We start from the raw sequence: 24,140 nt of genomic DNA on the forward strand, positions 1-24,140 counted from the left end.
TGTACAGCTTTTACACCCTCATTAAAGTTGTTTTCAAAAGGAACAGAAACAAAACAAAACATTTTCCTTGGGAGTGGAGAGTCTTTCATTTGCTGTTATAACCAGCAAATACCATTCCTTCAGTAAAAAATGGAAAAGGGGGGGCCCCCAAAACACTGTTTGAGCAAGCTGACCAATACACATTACAGTTTTAAAAAATGAAGGTTATATACTATATGTTACAAGTCCCAACTAAGCAGTGTCAAAATGACATCAATTTCTTTGTTTGCTTTGTGATCATACCCCTTGGAGGTGTTACGGGTCTCGTGGCATTTGGCTTCTTTTTCTCTGCTGCTGCTGCTGCTGCTAAGTCGCTTCAGTCGTGTCCCACTCTGTGCGACCCCATAGACGGCAGCCCACCAGGCTCCCCCGTCCCTGGGATTCTCCAGGCAAGAACACTGGAGTGGGTTGCCATTTCCTTCTCCAATGCATGAAAGTGAAAAGTGAAAATGAAGATGCTTAGTCGTGTCCAACTCTTAGCGACCCCATGGACCGCAGCCTACCAGGCTCCTCCATCCATGGGATTGTCCAGGCAAGAGTACTGGAGTGGGTTGCCATCTCTGTAGGCTTTAAAATCTGAAAAGAACATATCAGATGTGTTTCGTCCACACTCATCATGGTACCTGCATTGTCAAACTCTCTACAATAATTGGGCACGGAAAACAGAGTGACCAACTGCCTCTTTGCAAAAAATTCATATCCATCTTCAACCACTTAATGGGCTTTACATATAAGATCCAAATTATGCCTATGGAGAAATTTTACAACCACTTCTGCATCAAATGTGGACACTCCTCTGTCATTTTCACCCCAGCTTAAGACATCTTCATCGGGGTCAGACCACAAAAGATCACAAAGAAGACCTTGATCTTGTACATCAGTTGGTCACATAATTCGCCAAATCTGTTCCATGGATTGAAGATTTGGTGATAAACCTCCATGACAGCAGAATATTTTCTCATCCGCGATGGCTGCTATCAATAAACAGTTAAAGCAGGCTGTGAAAGTTTTCCATAGTTTAATGTTATATCTTCTTTTACACTCACCATAAAATCCATAAATTCTATTGATGCTGGCACATTCGTGGTTTCCTCTGAGAAGAAAAAATTTCTCAGGATATTTGATTTTGTAAGCCAACAAGAGGCTAATAGTCTCCAATGACTGCTTTCCCCTATGCGCATAGTCCCCAATAAACAGGTAATTGCTTTCTGGCCGGATGGAACCACTCTACTCAAAAACTCGAAGCAAATCGTAGTATTGCCCATGGATATCACCACGTATCTTGAGTGGTGCTTCAAGTTCTAGCAGGATAAGACTGATTGAGAAAGCTCTCTTGAGACTTTAAGCACAGTCCTCTGATTTCATTCTCCTGTAGCTAGACATTCTTACTAGGCTTGGACTCTCTCACTTACAGCAGTAGTTAGATGCTACCACCAATATTGAGTTTATTTATATCCGCCTTCGCCTTCCCGTCGCTAACCTTCTCACAAGAGGCTCCACTGCAGCTGCAGGTCAGGATTTACACCTCCTTTCCCACACCAGAAGCATAGAGATGGTAGTGGCAGCAGTAGCAGAAGCTGCGGCAGGTCCTCCCTCAACCACCCCTCTCCCTGCTTCCTCCTTTTCTCCCCACTGGAACCATAAGCTCTTGTGGTCATTTTTAATTCTGTCATATCAGTGGCAATGTCTTCTATTTCATTTCTAACTTTAGTTATGAGTCCTCTTTTTTTTCTTTCTGAGTTTAGGTAAAAACTTATCAATTTTGTTGATCTTTTTAAAAAAATCAACTTTGGATTCATTGATTTTTTTAAAAGCTGTCTTTCTAGTCTATTTCATTTATCTTTGTTCTAATCTTTATTATTTCTTCTCTTTTTTGAACTTTGGACTTAGTTTGGCTTCATTTTCCTAGTTCCTTGAGGTCTAAAGTTAGGTTGTCAACTTGAGGTTTTTTTTTTTTTTTTTGATGGAAGCATTTGCTACTATAAACTTCCCAATCCGTACTCCATTTGCAGCATCGCATAGTTTTGGTATTGTGCTTATGCTCAGTCCTTTCAGTCAAGTCTGACTCCAGGACTGTAGCCTGCCAGGCTCCTCTGTCCATGGGATTTTTTTATTTAATAGTGGTTAATAATTTGCAGATTTTCCTATTTTCTTTGTTGTTGATTTCTAGCTTCATTTGTGAGTGGAGAAGGTACTTTATTTCAAACTTCTTAAATTTATTAAGACTTGTTTTCTGACCTAACATATCTTGGAAATGGAACACTTCTGACTCTTTGTGACTCCATGGACTTGTAGCCTGCCAGGTTCCCCTGTCCGTGAGATTTTCCAGGCAAGAAGATGGAGTAGGGTGCCATTTCCTTCTCTAGGGGATCTTACTGGACCAGGGATCAAATCATCTGCATTAACAGGCAAACTCTTTACACTGAGCCACCAGGGAAGCCCCATTGTTGGGTATAATGTTGTTCATATGTCTGCTGCTGCTGCTGCTGCTAAGTCGTTTCAGTCGTGTCCAACTCTGTGTGACCCCATAAAAGGCAGCCCACCAGGCTCCCCCGTCCCTGGGATTCTCCAGGCAAGAACACTGGAGTGGGTTGCCATTTCCTTCTCCAATGCATGAAAGTGAAAAGGAAAAGTGAAGTTCCTCAGTTATGTCCAACTCTTTGTGGCCCCATGGACTGCAGCCTACCAGGCTCCTCAGTCCATAGCATTTTCCAGGCAAGAGTACTGGAGTGGGGTGCCATTGCCTTCTCCGTCATATGTCTGCTAGGTTGGTCTATAGTGTTGTTCCAGTTTTCTGTTTCCTTATTTGATCTGCTGTTTTGCTGTCCTACCTGTAGTTGAAAGTTGGGCATTAAAGTCTCCTATTACTATATTGCAATCTATTTCTCCCTTCAGTTCTGTAAATGTTTGCTGCATATATTAAGGCATTCTAATGTTCAGTTCAGTTCAGTCGCTCAGTTGTGCCTGACTCTAGGCGACCCCATGAATCGCAGCACGCCAGGCCTCCCTGTCCATCACTAACTCCTGGAGGTCACCCAAACTCATGTCCATCGAGTCGGTGATACCATCCAGCCATCTCATCCTCTGTTGTCCCCTTCTCCTCCTGCCCCCAATTCCTCCCAGCATCAGAGTTTTTTCCAATGAGTCAACTCTCCGCATGAGGTGGCCAAGGTATTGGAGTTTCAGCTTTAGCATCAGTCCTTCCAATGAACACCCAGAACTGATCTCCTTTAGAATGGACTGGTCGGATCTCCTTGCAGTCCAGGGGACTCTCAAGAGTCTTCTCCAACACCACAGTCCAAAAGCATCAATTTTTTGGCACTCAGCTTTCTTCACAGTCCAACTCTCACATCCATACATAACCACTGGAAAAACCATAGCCTTGACTAGACGGAGCTTTGTTGGCAAAGTAATAGCTCTGCTTTTGAATATGCTATCTAGGTTGGTCATAACTTTCCTTCCAAGGAGTAAGCATCTTTTAATTTCATGGCTGCAGTCACCATCTGCAGTGATTTTGAAGCCCCCCAAAAATAAAGTCTGACACTGTTTCCACTGTTTCCCCATCTATTTCCCACGAAGTGATGGGGCCAGATGCCATGATCTTAGTTTTCCAAATGTTGAGCATTAAGCCACCTATTTTACTCTCCTCTTTCACTTTCATCAAGAGGCTTTTTAGTTCCTCTTGGCTTTCTGCCATAGGGCTTCAGTTCAGTTCAGTTCAGTTCAGTGGCTCAGTCGTGTCCGACTCTGTGACCCCATGAATCACAGCATGCCAGACCTCCCAGTCCATCACCAACTCCCAGAGTTCACTCAGACTCACATCCATCGAGTCAGTGATGCCATCCAGCCATCTCATCCTCTGTCGTCCCCTTTTCCTCCTGCCCCCAATCCCTCCCAGCATCAGAGTCTTTTCCAATGAGTCAACTCTTCGCATGAAGTGGCCAAAGTACTAGAGTTTCAGCTTTAGCATCATTCCTTCCAAAGAAATCCCAGGGCTAATCTCCTTCAGAATGGACTGGTTGGATCTCCCTGAAGTCCAATGGACTCTCAAGAGTCTTCTCCAACACCACAGTTCAAAAGCATCAATTCTTTGGCACTCAGCCTTCTTCACAGTCCAACTCTCACATCCATACATGACCACAGGAAAAACCATAGCCTTGACTAGACGGAGCTTTGTTGGCAAAGTAATAGCTCTGCTTTTGAATATGCTATCTAGGTTGGTCATAACTTTCCTTCCAAGGAGTAAGCGTCTTTTAATTTCATGGCTGCAGTCACCATCTGCAGTGATTTTGGAGCCCAAAAAGATAAAGTCTGACACTGTTTTCACTGTTTCCCCATTATTTCCCATCAAGTGATGGGACCAGATGCCATGATCTTTGTTTTCTGAATGTTGAGCTTTAAGCCAACTTTTTCACTCTCCACTTTCACTTTCATCAAGAGGCTTTTGAGTTCCTCTTCACTTTCTGCCATAAGGGTGGTGTCATCTGCATATCTGAGGTTATTGATATTTCTCCCAGCAATCTTGATTCCAGCTTGTGTTTCTTCCAGTCCAGCGTTTCTCATGATGTACTCTGCATATAAGTTAACTAATCAGGGTGACAATATACAGCCTTGAGGTACTCCTTTTCCTATTTGGAACCAGTCTGTTGCTCCATGTCCAGTTCTAACTGTTGCTTCCTGACCTGCATACAGATTTCTCAAGAGGCATATCCGGTGGTCTGGTATTCCCATCTCTTGAAGAATTTTCCACAGTTTCTTGTGATCCACACAGTCAAAGGCTTTGGCATAGTCAATAAAGCAGAAATAGATGTTTTTCTGGAACTCTGCCAAAGAATGTTAAAATTACTGCACAATTGCACTCATCTCACACACTAGCAAATTAATGCTCAAAATTCTTCAAGCCAGGCTTCTACAGTACGTGAACTGTGAAATTCCAGTTGTTCAAGCTGGATTTAGAAAGGGCAGAGGAACCAGAGATCAAATTGCCAACATCCACAGGAACTCTCTTGCTTTTTCGATGATCAAATTTATATTTATAAATTGTTACATCTTGTTGGTGAATTGACACTTTTATTATTATATAACGTCCATCTTTGTCTCTTGTGACAGTTTCTGTCTTAAAACTATTTTATCGGACAGAAGTTTGCCATTCCTGCTCTCTGCAAGTTCTGATTGTATGCAGTATCTTTTCTCTTCCTTTCACTTTTAATGTTTCCTTAGCTCTAAAGGGAGTCTCTTGTAGGCAACATATAGTTGATCTTGTTTCCTCATCCATTTAGCCAATCTACATATTTGAATATAGAGAAGCGAAAAGCAAAGGAGAAAAGGAAAGATACGAACATCTGAATGCAGAGTTCCAAAGAATAGCAAGAAGGGATAAGACAGCCTTCTTTAGCGATCAATGCAAAGAAATAGAGGAAAACAACAGAATGGGAAAGACTAGTGATCTCTTCAAGAAAATCAGAGATACCAAAGGAACATTTCATGAAAAGATGAGTTCGATAAAGGACAGAAATGGTATGGACCTAACAGAAGCAGAAGATATTAAGAAGAGATGGCAAGAATACACAGAAGAACTGTACAAAAAAGATCTTCACGACCCAGATAATCACAATGGTGTGATCACTGACCTAGAGCCAGACATCCTGGAATGTGAAGTCAAGTGGGCCTTAGAAAGCATCACTACGAACAAAGCTAGTGGAGGTGATGGAATTCCAGTTGAGCTATTCCAAATCCTGAAGGATGATGCTGTGAAAGTGCTGCACTCAATATGCCAGCAAATTTGGAAAACTCAGCAGTGGCCACAGGACTGGAAAAGGTCAGTTTTCATTCCAATCCCAAAGAAAGGCAATGCCAAAGAATGCTCAAACTACCGCACAATTGCAGTCATCTCACACGCTAGTAAAGTAATGCTCAAAATTCTCGAAGCCAGGCTTCAGCAATATGTGAAACGTGAACTTCCCGATGTTCAAGCTGGTTTTAGAAAAGGCAGAGGAACCAGAGATCAAATTGCCAACATCTGCTGGATCATGGAAAAAGGAAGAGAGTTCCAGAAAAACATCTATTTCTGCTTTATTGACTATGCCAAAGCCTTTGACTGTGTGGATCACAAGAAACTGTGGAAAATTCTTCAAGAGATGGGAATACCAGACCACCTGACCTGCCTCTTGAGAAATTTGTATGCAGGTCAGGAAGCAACAGTTAGAACTGGACATGGAACAACAGACTGGTTCCAAATAGGAAAACGAGTTCGTCAAGGCTGTATATTGTCATCCTGTTTATTTAACTTATATGCAGAGTACATCATGAGAAACGCTGGACTGGAAGAAACACAAGCTGGGATCAAGATTGCTCGGAGAAATATTAATAACCTCAGATATGCAGATGACACCACCCTTATGGCAGAAAGTGAAGAGGAACTCAAAAGCCTCTTAATGAAAGTGGAAGTGGAGAGTGAAAAAGTTGGCTTAAAGCTCAACATTCAGAAAACGAAGATCATGGCATTTGGTCCCACCACTTCATGGGAAATAGATGGGGAAACAGTGGAAACAGTGTCAGACTTTATTTTTCTGGGCTCCAAAATCACTACAGATGGTGACTGCAGCCATGAAATTAAAAGACGCTTACCCCTTGGAAGGAAAGTTATGACCAACCTACATAGCATATTCAAAAGCAGAGACATTACTTTGCCAACAAAGGTCCATCTAGTGAAGCCTATGGTTTTTCCTGTGGTCATGTATGGAGAAGGCAATGGCACCCCACTCCAGTACTCTTGCCTGGAAAATCCCATGGACAGAGGAGCCTGGTAGGCTGCGGACCATGGGGTCGTGAAGAGTCGGACACGACTGAGCGACTTCACTTTCACTTTTCCCTTTCATGCACTGGAGAAGGAAATGGCTACCCACTCCAGTGTTCTTGCCTGGAGAATCCCAGGGAAGGGGGAGCCTGGTGGGCCACCATCTATGGGGTCGCAGAGAGTCGGACACGACTGAAGTGACTTAGCAGCAGCAGCAGCATGTATGGATGTGAGAGTTGGACTGTGAAGAAGGCTGAGTGCCAAAGAATTGATGCTTTTGAACTGTGGTGTTGGAGAAGACTCTTGAGAGTCCCTTGGACTGCAAGGAGATCCAACCAGTCCATTCTGAAGGAGATCAGCCCTGGGATTTCTTTGTAAGGAATGATGCTAAAGCTGAAACTCCAGTACTTTGGCCACCTCATGCGAAGAGTTGACTCATTGGAAAAGACTCTGATGCTGGGAGGGATTGGGGGCAGGAGGAAAAGGGGATGACAGAGGATGAGATGGCTGGACGGCATCACTGACTCAATGGACGTGAGTCTGAGTGAACTCCGAGAGTTAGTGATGGACAGGGAGGCCTGGCGTGCTGCGATTCATGGGGTCGCAAAGAGTCGGACACGACTGAGCGACTGATCTGATCTGATCTGATCACATTTAAAGTAATTGTTAAAAAAAAAAATTACTGACAGGATAAGATTTACTATTGCCATTTTCTCAGCTGCTTTTTGTATGCTGTGTAGTTTTTCTTTGTATTCTTTTCTTTATTGTTGTCATTTTAAAATTTTAAATCAATGGATTTTTCATAGTAAACTGTTTTGATTCCTTTCTCCTTTCCCATTATGCATATGTATATATAGAATATATTTTCCTTTGGTTACATCTGTCCTACCCTTTATGTTGATGAGACACACATAAAAAATGACTTTTTATGTTGCAAATCCATTAACAGATTTGTAGTTTTCATGCTTTTGTGTTTTAAATTTTATACATTTAAAAGCGATTCATGCATATAGATTACAAATACTATAGAATTCTATATTTGTCTATCAATTTACCTTTATCAGGGAGCTTTATTTTTTCTTATGGCTTTGTATTGCTGTTTACCATTCTTTCATTTCAACTTAAAGAGTTCCCTTCAGCATTTTTTGTAGGGCAGGAGTAATGGTGATGAAAGCCTATAGATTTACTTTATCTGGAAAAATCTTTTTCCAGAATTTTGGAGCCTCCTGAATTTTATGTCAGTTTCTCTCCTCCTATTTGGTGAGTTTACAGTCATTATTCCTTCAAATAGGCTCTCTGCTTTCTTTTTCTTTTCCTTCTGGAACTCTCATTATGCTTATGTTGTTTCACATGATGGTGTTCCATAAGTCCCTTAGCCTCTCTTAAGTTTTCTTCCTTCTTTTTCTTCTTGCCTGAGTGATTTTGAAAGTTCTGTATTCAATTTCATTGATTCTTTCTTCTTTCTGGTCAAGAATTCAATTTCAGAATTTCTGTTTAGATCTTCTTCATAGTTTATCTTTGTTAGTGTTGTTGTTTGTTAACATAATGTTTTCCTGACTGCACTAGTTATCTATCTGTGCTGTCTTAATTCACTGAGCATCCATATGATGGTTATTTTGAATTATTTTGTAATTCGTATATCTCCATTTCTTTAGGGTAGGTATCAAATTTAATTTGCTCCTTTCAATGGGTAATGTTTCCCTATTCTTTGTATGTCCTGTCATCTTCTGTTGGGACTTTAACATTTGAAAAATCAGCCACCTCTCCCAGTTTTTGTGATCTGGCGTCATACAGGAAGAACTTTCAATAATCAATCCGGCTAGAGATCCTAGAGACATCTTAAACCTTACATGCACTTTGGGCCTGTGTGTGTAATCTAATAATTGAAGAGGTTTGCCAATTTCTACTGAGACTCTCCTTTTGGATCTTTCTACCTTATTGTGGCCTCTGTGATGCAGTAGTAAGCTGTGGTACTTGTCTCCCATCTAACTTCTGCCTGTAGTATAGTGGACTCTGGGGCACACTGATTGCTTTTGTTCTTAGCAGCCCCAAACTGGCTGCCCGTTCCTGTCAGTTTTTAGATTCAAGGAAGATAGAAACCAGTCCCCCAGGCACCTTCTTGAAAATTCAGATCACTGAATATATGTTCTCCTTTTTCTTCTCAGTGAGAAGATAGGAGTTGAGAGTTTCCTCCCAATCATGTTTTATTGGGGGTGAGTCACTTGCAAGTGAGTGCTACAGGATTTCTTACTGGGTACTGATGCAGTTGGTTTCACATTAACCTGGGGTGCGGGACACACTTAACGTTTCTGGATTTCTCACAAAGGCAATTGGCCCATGTATTATTGTTAAATTTGTGTCTCCATGGGAGAAGGAGAGTCTGGGGTTGCCTATTCCACCATCTTCTTAATGTCACTCCTGATTTGAATCTTTTTCAATGAATTTGTATTTATGATATAATTTATGGCCTGTCTTGGAATATCTTATGCATACCTGAAAAGCAAGTTTATCCTGTTGTTAATAGCTATTCTATAAATGTCAATTAGATAAGTTGGTTAATACTGTTGTGGTTGATCGTGTTGTTCAAGCCTTAGATTGCCGGGAGAAATATAAATAACCTCAGATATGCAGATGATACCACCCTTATGGCAGGAAGTGAAGAGGAACTAAAAAGCCTCTTGATGACAGTGAAAGAGGAGAGTGAAAAAGTTGGCTTAAAGCTCAACATTCGGAAAACTAAGATCATGGCATCTGGTCCCATCACTTTGTAGGAAATAGATGGGGAAACAGTGGGAACAGTGTCAGACTTTATTTGGGGGGGGCTCCAAAATCACTGCAGATGGTGACTGCAGCCATGAAATTAAAAGATGCTTACTCCTTGGAAGGAAAGTTATGACCATCCTAGATAGCATATTCAAAAGCAGAGCTATTACTTTGCCAACAAAGCTCCGTCTAGTCAAGGCTATGGTTTTTCCAGTGGTCGTGTATGCATGTGAGAGTTGGACTGTGAAGAAAGCTGAGCGCCAAAGAATTGATGCTTTTGGACTGTGGTGTTGGAGAAGACTCTTGAGAGTCCCTTGGACTGCAAGGAGATCCAACCAGTCCATACGAGATCCAACCTGTCCATTCTAAAGGAGATCAGTCCTGGGTGTTCTTTGCAAGGACTGATGCTAAAGCTGAAACTCCAGTACTTTGGCCACCTCATGGGGAGAGTTGACTCATCGGAAAAGACTCTGATGCTGGGAGGGATTGGGGGCAGGAGGAGAAGGGGACGATAGAGGATGAGATGGCTGGATGGCATCACCGACTCGATGGACGTGAGTCTGAGTGAACTCCGGGAGTTGGTGATGAACAGGGAGGCCTGGCGTGCTGTGATTCATGGGGTTGCAAAGAGTTGGACACGACTGAGCAACTGAACTGAACTCAATGTACCCTTAGCCAAAGAAAAATAGTTTAATCACAGTTTTTAAATTTAACTTATAAATTCATTATTTGGTTTGACTTTTCTCAGTGTTATGATAACTATTCTCTCTTATTTCTTGCTACTCTAGCTAGGAAAACCAACTCTCCCTCTTTGTGTTTTTTTTTTTTTTTTATAACATAAATTTGAGTTCCCTTAAAGCTTTTCACAAGTCAAACCTTTTTTCCCGATTAGGGTGCTCTTCCCAGTTACTCTGACCCGTTCTCCTTTTTGCCTCCTATATTTTTATGGTACTTTTTGTCCATAAATATCTGATTCAGACCTTGACTGAAGTAAATAAAAATGGATTTCAAAGCTGAAGGTATAAAAAAAGAAAATTTCTTTAGAGCCCTGTGCATTCATTACAATATAATAACCAGGAGCTTGTATTACAACTGTGTTCCAACTAATTTACATTGGTCTTCCCCCCACTCCTCTTTTTTACTAAAGTGTAAGTTTCTTTCATTAACTTCAACGACTAACTTAGGAGACCGTGAAGACTTTATATTATACATATTCTTCGGGGATATTTAAGAAATCATCACTATTGCTTATTACCCAAACCCAGAAGAGTACCTGGCTGCCGAGGTCCAGCCCCGGCTGATCCAGGGTACTCGAAGGAGAGACGGCTAGGTGACCTATTCAAATGTTAATTAGAGATGTAAAGAATAATAAAATGAGGATAGCTCCGTAGGAAAATTCAGTGGAGAAAAGAAGCTGAGTACCTTGGTTTACGCGGAAAATCAATATAGCCCGTGACACCAGGTTAGCTCTGACCACGGAGGTCGCAGGCGCCCTCTCAAATAGCGGAAGGTGCCCCACCTTAGACACCTTCTTGAGTGGGTCTTAGAAGCCCAGGCAAATAAATGGTCGCAGAGGATATCCGCGCTCCAGATGGACACTCAGCTGGAAGTTAAGGGGAAGAATGACATGGGGAGACCAAGCGTTGGTGAGCAAGGCCCATAGCTTTATTTTCAACAGGGGCTTATAGACCCTAAGTTACACATAGAGGATAATAGGGGATGCCAAGTCAGCAGTCTTTGATCCTTATCAAAAACCAGGGTTTCTTTCCTGCAAATTTATCGTATACAAATGGTTTAGGTGATTTACATCATCTTCTGACCAGAAGGCCTATTAACATTTTATGACTCTTGACAAGGACTTATCAACAAAGACTTTATTTTTCTCTAAGAGTAATTATTTTAAGGTTTGGCGCCATCTTTCGAAGATAAAATTACATTCCTATAGAGCGGATGTGTAATGGGTTTACAAAGGAAAGAATTTATTACCTTAAGGGTCTAAAGTTACTAACACCAAGGCCACTACTTATTTTTTCTACATACCAACTATATTAATTAATACATATTCAAGGATACAATTCAGGGGATGTGGAAACTTGGCAACAAACATTGGCTCATCAATGAAATCTTTTACTAGTTTTATTCTGTCAGTTTCTAACTCTCTGAGAGGCTCTAAGCTATTTGAATATCTTAGGCTTCCCGTGCCTCTCGAGGCTGGGAGACTGTAAACAATCGTATGCATAGCTGTAGGTGTCCGGGTAAACTTGTCAGGCGAGTTAGAGAGCCATCTGAGGGGTTTGGATTTAAACACTCCTAACTGCCCAGGAACTTTATTAATTGGAGCTGTAAGTTAGCTCTTTGACAGAGAGAGCGAGATGGTGGTGGGGGACAGCCCCAGTAAAGTCAGAGGTGAGAGCACAAAGCAATAAAGTAGGCAGACTCTGGTTTTTGGGGGGTAGATGCTCGAGAATATCCGGGGGCACTCCCGAGGCTCGATCCCGCCTTTGCGTATGCCGAGCCCCCTTCCTCATGACCTTTGTCACGAGTGGAATGTCTCTCGCTGGCTCCCGGCACCTGGCACATGGTATGTTCTCAAGAACTATGTGGCCTCTGAAGGAATTAACGTGACATTTATAAAAGCAACACTTATCTGTGGTACAGGAAAACCACATTTGAATTACTATCAGCTATAATCCTTTCTTGTTTCAACACAGAGGTACAGGAATTGAGGACTTAATTTTTTTAATTCTGGAAAGTTCAACCTTTTGTCTTAAAGAATCCATATATTGAACGGTAAGCATCCGTATCTTTTTCTTAAGTACCTCCTAGTTTTAGTCTGAAGCGTTCTTTGTCTAAGAGGTGGGTACTGCTTTTTGCTAGCCCAACTGGAGTCCGACTGCAGCTTTTTTCATTCAACCATTCCTTCCCAACACGTCCCTCTTCTCTCCCTGGGGTCCCATCCCCACTCTCCCATTCACCTCAAGACAAAAACAGAACCGGAAATCCCATTTCCGCCAGTTTCTGTGGAAACTCCACAACGCTCAAGTTGAGGCCACAAGACACGTTTTTATGGACGTTTCCCTCCCCTAACCAGATTAACTTTTGTCTGGGGAATATTTGGTCTCACAGAATGCGCCTTTCACCTCATACCTGATAATCTTAACTACTAAAACTGTCTTCTCCAAACTCCAGCGAAGATCTCCCAAGCTTGTTCTGTTGCCCAGGGGCCCCGCCCCACGGCCCCAGTGGCGCGAAATGCGCATGCCCGGTGCGCGCCGCCTGCCCCTGCCCGGCGTCTGCCCCGCCCCTGATCGCCGTGGATCCTCGCGCGCCGCGCGCGTCTGGCCCCCTCCTCCGTTGTGCCCCGCGGGGACATTCACGAGCGCGCGCACCTCCTCGCGCAGAGGAACCCGGAGTTGGGAGGCTCCGAGCGAGCTGCGATTGGCTGACGTGGAGGCTGCGCGTCTGGCCTGAGAAACTCTGGACGAGAGCGCAGAGTCTGCTCCCGGGGCTGTGCAGGGCGCATCACAGGTAAACGGGTAGGGTGGGAGGTTTGGGCGATCCGAGAAAAGGAGGGGTTGGTTGAGACCAGCCCTGGAATTTCCGGCCACAGCCTCCTTGGAGAACGGCAAGGGGTCCCCCAGGAGCTGCACTGGGTGAATGTTGGCCCCGTGCGGCCGGGAATGATGGGGCTCCCTCGAAGGTCAGCGTTGTGTGGTCCCCCGGTCTACTTTCTCGGCAGGATTTCGGCATCTTCCCCTGTTTCTTATTACAAGAGTGCTGCAGCTGAGTTTTTATTCGAGGTTTTTTTGTTGTTGTTGTTGGTTTGCTTTTCCCTTAAGAGGCAGTGAATTGGAGGTCCTGGCTCAACCTAGGATTGATTCCGTGCCCTTGAGAGTCACTCACTGGTTTGCATTTCAGTTCTCACACTTTAAGTTTCGGCAAAGAATACGGTGATTCTTTAAGTAGGCGGAGCCATGCTGTAGAAAGATACTGTTAGAATTTTTTGAGTTCGTAGTGTCTCTGGGCCCACATTTTTCGTCCTTGCTGGAAGGTGACACCACCCGATACTATTTGTGAAGTATTTACTTTAAGCACCGTGGGTGGAAGGAACTGGATGAACACAAGATAACAACATTATTAGGATGTCGTGGGAAAAAAAAACTTTTCCACCAGAAGAGGCTTTTTGAAAGGCTCCTTTGAACATTTTATGCAGATTAAATCACAGTGGTAGTAGATAAAGGTGAGCCAAAACAAAGGGCCAAACAAAAGTACGTTTTAAGGAGCTCCCCCCGCCCCCCCTTCTTTCCCAGACAACTTTCACAATAACAAGTTACTGGCTTTTCAAAGTTTCTCCTTGGGATCTATTGTGGAACTAACCTGAAATGACAGTTACATAAACATGTGGGTATCCTGTGCAGTAGTACACCAAGAGAATTAATTAAAACAAAACTACCTTCTATGTAAGGTAACAGGGATTAAGATAGCTCACTGGTGGTAAGGACGGCAAATCAGAAAAGTGAACAGAAAATGTACACAATTTTCCTTCAAAGGCATAGTTTGTAAATATGAAACGTTTTTGCTGTGATAATTATTAAAGGTTAATAGACACACAGAAAAGTGCATGAATCATAAGTGTACAGTTCACTGAATTTTCACCAAGTGTGTATATCCAAGAAAGAGCATTACTCACATCCTAGAAGCCCCACTTTTCAGTTTCTGACATCATCAATAAATTTACTGATTATTGACTTTATATAAATGGAAACATACAGTGTATAGTCTTTTGTGTCTCACTTTTGCTTAATATTTGCGGGATTTATAGAAGTTATGTAGCAGTTGTTTGTTCTTAATACTGTGCAGAATTTTATCCAGCTTTTGGCTATTACTAATAGGTCTGGTGTGAACATTTTTTTGTAAGTATTTTGGTGAATGTATGTATACATTTCTGTTGGATATATTCCCACTGGTGAAATGACTATATTATAGGCTATGCATATATGTATTTCTAATATTGTTGTTGTTGTTTAATAGCTAAGTAGCATCCGACTCTTTTGCCACCCCACGGACTGTAGCCTGCCAGGTTCCTCTGTTCATGGGATTTCCCAGGCAAGAATACTAGAGTGGGTTGCCATTCTATTCTCCATGGGATCTTCCCAGGCAAGGATTGAACCTACATCTCTTGCATTGGCAGGCCGGTTCTTTACCACTAAGCCACCTGGAAACCCATTTCTGGTATGTTGTTCAGTTGCTCAGTCCTGTCCGACTCTTTGTGACCCTATGACCTGCAGCATGCCATGCTTCCCTGTCGTCCATCACCAACTCCCGGAGCTTACTCAAACTCATGTCCATTGAGTCAGTGATGCCATCCAACCATTTTGTCCTCTGTCATCCCCTTCTCCTCCTGCCTTCAATCTTTCCTATCATCAGGGTCTTTTCTAATGAGTCAGTTCTTCGCATCAGGTGGCCAAAGTGTTGGAGCTTCAGCATCAGTCCTTCCAATGAATGTTCAGGACTGATTTCCTTTTGACTGGTTGGATCTCCTTGCAGTCCAAGGGACTCTCAAGAGTCTTCTCCAACAGCACAGTTCAAAAGCATCAATTTTTCCATGCTCAGTTGGATCAATTATTGTTCAACTCCTACATCCATACATGACAACTAGAAGAGCCATAGCTTTGACTAGACAGACCTTTGCTGGCAAAGTGATGTCTCTACTTTTTAATATGCTGTCTACATTGTTCATAACTTTTCTTCCAAGGAGCATGCATCTTTTAATTTCATGGCTCCAGTCACTGTCTGCAGTGGCTTTGGAGCCCAAGAAAATAAAATCTATTACTGTTTCCACTTTTCCCAATCTATTTGTCGTGAAGTGATGGTACAGGGATACCATGACCTTAGAGTTTTGAATGTTGAGTTTTAAGCCAGCTTTTTCACTCTCCTCTTTCACCTTCATCAGGAGGCTCTTTTGTTCTTCTTTGCTTTCTGCCATTTCTGGTATACATTACTAAAAAATTGTTCAAATCAGTTTCCACATGCTTGAAACATTTAGCATCATTCTTTTCATTTTACCCATTCTGTTGGGTAGTGATGTCACATTGTGGTTTTTCCCTAATTTCTCTGCTGATGAATATTTACACCTCTCTGTATGTCTGTTGGCCATTTGGGTATCTCCAGTGGCAGGGGGTCATCACATTTTCTGTAAAGGGCTGGATAGTTAATAGAGGCATCTTGCTTTGTAGAGTTTCAGTTAAGGCAATACTGTGTGAGGCTAGGACTACTTGTATTTTAGGCTTTGCAAGCCACATAGTGTCTGTTTCATATAGTTTGTATTTTCTTCTTTCCTTTCTTTTTTTGCCTGCTTGTTGGCATGCTTCCCTGTCTGCCTTACCTCCTTTCTCCCCTTCTTTTCGTCCTTCATCTCTCCCTCTCATTTTTCTCTTTAATTTTCTTTTCTCCTTCCTTCCTTCATTTTGTACTTCACTAACCATTACGGTGTTGAAAATGACTATTCATAAATGACCATTTGATCTTCTGCTCATTGTTGATGGTGACATCATTCAGTTCAGTTCAATCATTCAGTTGTGTCCGACTCTTTGCGACCGCATGGACAGCAGCACTCCAGGCTTCCCTGTCCTTCATCAACCCCTGGAGTTTACTCAAATTCATGTCCATTGAGTCGGGGGTGCCATCCAACCATCACATCCTCCGTCGTCCTCTTCTCCTCCCACCTTCAATCTTTCCCAGCATCAGGGTCTTTTCCAATGAGTCAGTTCTTCGCATCAGGTGATCATAGTAGTATTGGAGTTTCAGCTTTAGCATCAGTCCTTCCAATGACTATTCAAGACTGATTTCCTTTAGAATTGACTGGTTGGATCTCCTTGCAGTCCAAGGGATTCTCAAGAGTCTTCTGCAACACCACAGTTCAAAAGCATCAATTCTTGGGAGCTCAGCTTTCTTCATAGTCCAACTCTCACATCCATACATGACCTCTGGAAAAACCATAGCCTTGACTAGGCAGATGTTTGTTGGCAAAGTAATGTCTCTGCTTTTTAATATTTGCTGTCTAAGTTGGTTGTAACTTTTCTTCCAAGGAGTAAGCATCTTTTAATTTCATGGCTGCAGTCACCATCTGTAGTGATTTTGGAGCCCCCCAAAATAAAGTCTGTCACTGTTGCCACTGTTTCCCCAATTATTTGCCATGAAGGAATGGGACCAGATGCCATGATCTTCGTTTTCTGAATGTTGAGCTTTAAGCCAACTTTTTCACTCTCCTCTTTCACTTTCATCAAGAGGCTCTTTAGTTCTTCTTTGCTTTCTGCCATAAGGGTGGTGTCATCTGCATATCCGAGGTTATTGATATTTCTCCCAGCTGTCTTGATTCCAACTTGTGCTTCATCCTGCCCAGCGTTTCTCATGATGTACTCTGCATAGAAGTTAAATAAGCAGGGTGACAACATGCAGCCTTGATGTACTCCTTTCCCGATTGGGAACCAGTCTGTTGTTCCATGTCCAGTTCTAACTGTTGCTTCCTGACCTGCATACAGATTTCTCAGGAGGCAGGTCAGGTGGTCTGGTATTCCCATCTCTCGTCAGAATTTTTCACAGTTTATTGTGATCCACACAGTCAAAGGCTTTGGCATAGTCAATAAAGCAGAAATAGCTGTTTTTCTGGAACTCTGTTGCTTTTTCGATGATCCAGCGGATATTGGCAATTTGATCTGGTTCCTCTGCCTGTTCTAAATCCAGCTTGAACATCTGGAAGTTCATGGCTCACGTACTGTTGGAGCCTGGTTTGGAGAATTTTGAGCATTACTTTGCTAGCATGTGAGATGAGTGCAGTTGTGTGGTAGTTTGAGCATTGTTTGGCATTGCCTTTCTTTGGGATTGCAATGAAAACTGACCTTTTCCAGTCCTGTGGCCACTGCTGAGTTAGTATTAGTATATATTCAAGTAAATACCTAAATCACTTCTATAAACCACCTAAAAAAAGAGTTGTTAGCTAAATATGTTAACATACTTTAAAAAAAGTTTTTTTTTTTTTTTTTTTTTTTTATACTTTTAGTGCTAAGTGAAAGGCAAGGGGCTAAAAATAAGAGATGAACTGCACAGCCCAGTGAAGCATTTAAGGAAGACAGGCCCTTGAAGTCAGGGAGGGGTGCCACAGGTGAGTTTCATGGGCCAAGTCATTGGTAATTGAAAGTGAAAGTCGCTCAGTCGTGTCTGACTCTTTGCAACCCTATGGACTGTACAGTCTATGGAATTCTCCAGGCCAGAATACTGGAGTAGGTAGCCTTTCTCTTCTCCAGGGAATCTTCCTAATCCAGGAATCAAACCTACGTCTCCTGCATTGCAGGCAGATTCTTTACCAGCAGAGCCAAAAGGGAAGCCCTTGTGGAAGTAATTGTTAATTACCTCCTATATTATGAGTGTACTCAATCATGTAGATATAAGTTTCAACCAAGCCTTCCCAAGATGGAACAGCTCAAAAGATAATATCCATCTCAAAGTATGGCAAAAAGTTTATGCTTTTTGATACTTTTTTTTACTTAATGTCGACAACTGCCTGGATATCCATCTCTTTCATAGTCTTTTATGTAAATCAACAAAGGTTGTATTTCCTTTCTTTTCTCATTTCTTTCCTCTCTTTTATTCCTCAGGTTTAAAGGGAATAAGAGATATTTAACACCAAAACATTACAGTCACACATTGCTATCGTTCAGTTGCTCAGTCGTGTCCAACTCTTTGTGACCACATGGACTGTAGCATGCCAGGCTTCCCTGTCCTTCATTATCTCCCAGAATTTCCTCAAACTCATGTCCATTGAATCAATGATGCCATCTAACCATCTCATCGTCTGCTGCCCCCTTTCCCTCCTGCCCTCAATCTTTCCCATCATCAAGGTCTTTTCCAGTGAGTTGACTCTTTGCATCAGGTTGCCAAAGTATCAGAGCTTTTCTTCAGCATCAAGAAGTATACTTTTACAAATAGTCCCATCAAATGTCTAACTCAATGAACCTATGAGCCATGCCATGTAGGGCCACCCAAGACAGACAGGTCATGGTGGAGAGTTCTAACAAAATGTGGTCCGCTGGAGAAGGGTATGGCAAACCACTTCAGTATTCTTGCCTTGAGAATTCCATGAACAGTATGAAAAGGCAAAAAGATAGGACACTGAAAGATGAACTCCCCAGGTTGGTAGGTGCCCACTATGCTACTGGAGATCACTGGAGAAATAACTCCAGATAGAATGAAGAGATGGAGCCAAAGCAAAAACAACCCCCAGTTGTGGATGTGACTGGTGATATAAGCAAAGTCTGATGCTGTAAAGAGTAATATTTCATAGGAACCTGGAATGTTAGGACCATCAATCAAGGCAAATTGGAGGTGGTCAAACAGGAGATAACAAAAATGAACATCCTAAAATGAACATTTTAGGAATCGAGGAACTAAAATGGACTAGAATGGGTGAATTTAACTCAGATGACTATTGTATCTACCATTGTGGACAAGAACCCCTTGGAAGAAATGGAGTAGCCATCAAAGGCAACAAAAGAGTCCAAAATGCAGTACTTGGATGCAATCTCAAAAACAGCAGAATGATCTCTATTCGCTTCCAAGGCAAGCAATTCAATATCACAGTAATCCAAGTCTATGCCCCAACCAGTAATGCTGAAGAAGCTGAAGTTGAATGGTTCTATGAAGACCTACAAGACCTTCTAAAACTAACCCGCCAAAAAGATGTCCTTTTCATTATAGGGGACTGAAATTCAAAAGTAGGAAGTCAAGAAACACCTGGACTAACAGGAAAATTTGGCCTTGGAATACAGAATGAAGCAGGGCAAATGCTAATAGAGTTTTGCCAAGAGAACACACTGGTCATAGCACACACCCTCTTCCAAAAATACATGAGAAGACTACACATGGATATCACCGGATGGTCAATACTGAAATTAGACTGATTATATTCTTTGCATCCAAAGATGGAGAAGCTCTATACAGTCAGCAAAAACAAGACCAGGAGCTGACTGTGGCTCAGATCATGAATTCCTTATTCCCAAATTCAGACTTAAATTGAAGAGTGTAGGGAAAACCACTAGACCATTCAGGTACGACCTAAATCAAATCCCTTAGATTATACAGTGGAAGTGACAAATAGATTCAAGGGATTAGATCTGATACAGAGTGCCTGAAAAACTATGGATGGAGGATCGGGACATCATACAGGAGACAGGGAACAAGACCATCCCCAAGAAAAAGAAATGCAGAAAAGCAAAATGGCTGTCTGAGAAGGCCTTACAAATAGCTGTGAAAAGAAGAGAAGCTAAAGGCAAAGGAGAAAAGGAATGATATAAACATCTGAATACAGAGTTCCAAAGAATAGCAAGAAGAGATAAGAAAGCCTTCTTCATTGATAAGTGCAAAGAAGGAGAGGAAAACAATAGAATGGGAAACACTAGAGATCTCTTCAAGAACATTAGAGACAACAAGGGAACATTTTATGCAAAGATGGGCACAATAAAGATAGAAATGGTATGGATGTAACAGAAGCAGACGATATTAAGATGAGGTGGCAAGAATACACGGAAGAACCATACACAAAAGATCATCACATCCCAGATAATCACGATGGTGTGATCACTCACCTATAGCCAGACATCCTAGAATGTGAATTCAGGTGGGCCTTAGGAAGCATCAGTACAAAGAAAGCTAGTGGAGGTGATGCAATTCCAGTTGAGCTGTTTCAGATCCTACAAGATGATGCCATGAAAGTGCTGCACTCAATATGCCAGCAAATTTGGAAAACTCAGCAGTTACAGGACCAGAAAAGGTCAGTTTTTATTCCAATCCCAAAGAAAGGCAATGCCAAACAATGCTCAAACTACCACACAATTGCACTCATCTCACACTCATAGCAAAGTAATGCTCAAAATTCTCCAAGCCAGGCTCCAACAGTACGTGAGCCATGAACTTCCAGATGTTCAAGCTGGATTTAGAACAGGCAGAGGAACCAGAGATCAAATTGCCAACATCTGCTGGATCATCGAAAAAGCAACAGAGTTCCAGAAAAACAGCTATTTCTGCTTTATTGACTATGCCAAAGCCTTTGACTGTGTGGATCACAATAAACTGTGAAAAATTCTGACGAGAGATGGGAATACCAGACCACCTGACCTGCCTCCTGAGAAATCTGTATGCAGGTCAGGAAGCAACAGTTAGAACTGGACATGGAACAACAGACTGGTTCCCAATCGGGAAAGGAGTACATCAAGGCTGCATGTTGTCACCCTGCTTATTTAACTTCTATGCAGAGTACATCATGAGAAACGCTGGGCAGGATGAAGCACAAGTTGGAATCAAGACAGCTGGGAGAAATATCAATAACCTCGGATATGCAGATGACACCACCCTTATGGCAGAAAGCAAAGAAGAACTAAAGAGCCTCTTGATGAAAGTGAAAGAGGAGAGTGAAAAAGTTGGCTTAAAGCTCAACATTCAGAAAACGAAGATCATGGCATCTGGTCCCATTCCTTCATGGCAAATAATTGGGGAAACAGTGGCAACAGTGACAGACTTTATTTTGGGGGGCTCCAAAATCACTACAGATGGTGACTGCAGCCATGAAATTAAAAGATGCTTACTCCTTGGAAGAAAAGTTACAACCAACTTAGACAGCAAATATTAAAAAGCAGAGACATTACTTTGCCAACAAACATCTGCCTAGTCAAGGCTATGGTTTTTCCAGAGGTCATGTATGGATGTGAGAGTTGGACTATGAAGAAAGCTGAGCTCCCAAGAATTGATGCTTTTGAACTGTGGTGTTGGAGAAGACTTGAGAATCCCTTGGACTGCAAGGGGATCCAACCAGTCCACCCTAAAGGAAATCAGTCCGAATATTCATTGGAAGGACTGATGCTGAAGCTGAAACTCCTATACTATGGTTACCTGATGCAAAGAATTGACTCATTGGAAAAGACCCTGATGCTGGGAAAGATTGAAGGTGGGAGGAGAAGAGGACGACGGAGGATGTGATGGTTGGATGGCACCCCCGACTCAATGGACATGAATTTGAGTAAACTGCAGGGGTTGATGAAGGACAGGGAAGCCTGGAGTGCTGCTGTCCATGCGGTTGCAAAGAGTCGGACTTGACTGAGGGACTGAACCGAGCTGAATCCCTAAGAACTGAATTCTCCCAACAGCCACTGACGGAAGTTGGAGATCATGTTCCAGTTAAACTTTGAGATGACTGTCGCCCTCCGTTAACACTGTGGCCTCAACCTTTTGAGAGACTCTGAACTGAGGACCTAATTGATCAGAAACTTTGAGATAATAAATGTGCGTTGTTTTAAGCTGCTAAGTTTTGGGGTGACTTGCTAGGTGTCAGTTGTTGTTCAGTTGCTAAGTCATGTCTGACTGTGACTCCGTGGACTGTAGCACTCCAGGCTCCTCGGTCCTCTACTGTCTCCAGTGTTTGCTCAGATTCATGTCCATTGAGTCGGTGATGCTATCTAACCATCTCTTCCTCTGATATCCTCTTCTTTTGCCTTCAATCTTTCTCGGCATCAGGTTTTTCCCCCAGCAATACTGATTCCACCTTGTGTTTCATCCAGCCCAGCCTTTTCCATAATGTACTCTGCAGTAAGTTACATAAGCAGGGTGACAGTATACAGCCTTGTCATACTCTTTTTCCCAATTTCGAGCCGGTCAGTTGTTCATGTCTGGTTCTTTTGCTTCTTGACCCACATACAGGTTTCTCAGGAGACAGGTAAGGTGGTCTGGTACTCCCATCTCTTAAAAAACTTTTCACAGTGTATTGTGATCCACATAGTGAAAGACTTTAGCACAGTCAATGACGTAGGTGTAGGTGTTTTTCTGAAACTCCCTTGCTTTCTCCATGATCCAATGAATGTTGGGAATTTGATCTCTGGTTCTTCTGTCTTTTCTAAATCCAGCTTGTACATCTGGAAATTCTCTGTTCACGTATTACTGAAGCCTAACTTGACGGATTTTAAGCATAACCTTGCTAGCATGTGAAATAAGCACAATTATACAGTAGTTTGAGGATTCTTTGGCATTGCCCTTTTTACTTTTTTGCAAAGTAAAATATTAACCATTTAACTCTTCTGTAATTGTTTTATCTTAATTGCTGAGTATTTGTTTTATCTCAAAAATGGCAACATAAAGAGATGATTATTTTGAAGGTTGGTTTGGGGTTTCATTAAATTAGATAATCATGGGAGAGACTTACCATAGAACTGCTTTTGGCAATTGGTATGAGCACCTCTGATTCAGATATTGTCAGTATTGAAGGTGTTTTTAATTTAGATTTTATGCTGCTTGGGATGTAGATAGCCAGATAGTCTGCTCTTATTTATCTGCAGTTTTGCATTAGAGTGATTTGAGCATTATAAATATTTTTTTGAGAATTGCCTGTAGTATCCCTTCCTTGGTTTATAAGTTTTGAAAACTAAGAATACAGCAGGGATGGTTTTGTTGGAAGCCCTAATCCTGAATCTTTTTTTTTTTTTTAATTTTTCTGTTGGAGCTTATGAGCTTTCCATCTTCATAGTTTTATCTTGAGGTTTCTGCTGTTCAAGATAAAACAAGTTTTGAAAAACTGGAAAAATAAAAGAGTATGTAATTAAATGATATAGTTCAGTTAACTTTAAAAATATTTATTGCAAATTTAATACATGTTAAAAAAGTATGTAAATATATATGGACAGTTCAATGAATAAATAAAAAGTTAATATCTATGTAACTACCATCAGATATCTGAATTGAAGAATCATTGAAATGTCCTTTTTAAAGTGTTATGTGACTCTGTTAGTGATGTCTTAATAACTTCTGCAGTTAACAGGTACAATACTTTGTGTCTATTACATGAAATTTGTTAATGCTTTTGTTAAAGTCTTCTCTTTCTGTATTGATTTGTGTGTGTGTGTGTGTGTATGTGTGCACTCACATGTGCTTGCCTGTCTGTTACTGATAATTTACTGTGTGTTAAATCTCCCTGTTTAATGTTGGATTTTATTTTCTCCTAGTAGTTTTCTGCCAATTTTTGGTTTATTTATTTTGAAGTCATGTTATTAGAAGCATATTCAGTTTTCTAATTTGTCTGTCTTCCTATGAATTGAACTTTTGTTCCATGAAAAAGTGTCCTTATTTATCCCTAGTAATGCGCTTCGTTTTAATGTTTAATCGGACTTTTTAAAAACTTTTTGAAATAATTTTAGACTTCCTGAAAAGTTGCAAAAATAGCACAGAGAGTTTCTGTAAACTCTTCAACCTTCTTCTAATGTTAACACGATGCATAATCAGTATAATTCCCAAAGCCAAGAAATTAATATTGTTACAATGCTAGTCACTAAATTATATAGTTTATCATTAGTTTTCTCGTAACAGTAGTATTCTTTTTTTGTTCCAGGACTCAATGCAGATCCTGCACTGTATTTAGTTGTCATGTTTCCTGTGTCTTATCCAATCTGTGACCTCTTTATGATTTTGGTTTAACTATATCAGCCTTTTTTTTGGTTAATGTGTACTT

The 24,140-nt window shown here is 41.6% G+C and overlaps 2 protein-coding genes and 1 pseudogene across 10 annotated transcripts in view; 1 reads left to right on the forward strand and 2 right to left on the reverse strand.

The window, feature by feature from the left end:
• Positions 1 to 241: 241 nt before the first annotated feature.
• On the reverse strand, positions 242 to 2,054 carry LOC129633932 (serine/threonine-protein phosphatase PP1-gamma catalytic subunit-like; annotated as a pseudogene).
• Positions 2,055 to 11,247: 9,193 nt separating this feature from the next.
• LOC129633933 (uncharacterized) overlaps positions 11,248 to 24,140 on the reverse strand; it is a 41,621-nt gene continuing 28,728 nt past the window's right edge. The window contains exons 2-3 of the mRNA XM_055555895.1: positions 12,746 to 13,212; positions 11,248 to 12,205 (exon numbers count right to left, since the gene is read on the reverse strand). Coding sequence (XP_055411870.1) covers positions 11,929 to 12,205; positions 12,746 to 13,212 — 744 coding nt within the window. The 3' untranslated portion in view covers positions 11,248 to 11,928. The remainder of the gene's footprint in view (positions 12,206 to 12,745; positions 13,213 to 24,140) is intronic.
• MIPOL1 (mirror-image polydactyly 1) overlaps positions 12,922 to 24,140 on the forward strand; it is a 336,828-nt gene continuing 325,609 nt past the window's right edge. For 2 of the 9 annotated variants that reach the window (XM_055556694.1, XM_055556691.1), the window contains exon 1: positions 12,931 to 13,126. The gene's annotated coding sequence lies outside the window, so the exon portion shown is untranslated. Of the gene's footprint in view, positions 13,127 to 24,140 lie in introns of all 9 variants that reach the window. The other 7 variants (XM_055556695.1, XM_055556696.1, XM_055556693.1 and 4 more) reach the window with 5 other exon arrangements.

The sequence above is a fragment of the Bubalus kerabau genome, chromosome 19 (genome assembly GCF_029407905.1).
Source record: "Bubalus kerabau isolate K-KA32 ecotype Philippines breed swamp buffalo chromosome 19, PCC_UOA_SB_1v2, whole genome shotgun sequence".
NCBI lineage: Eukaryota > Metazoa > Chordata > Mammalia > Artiodactyla > Bovidae > Bubalus > Bubalus kerabau.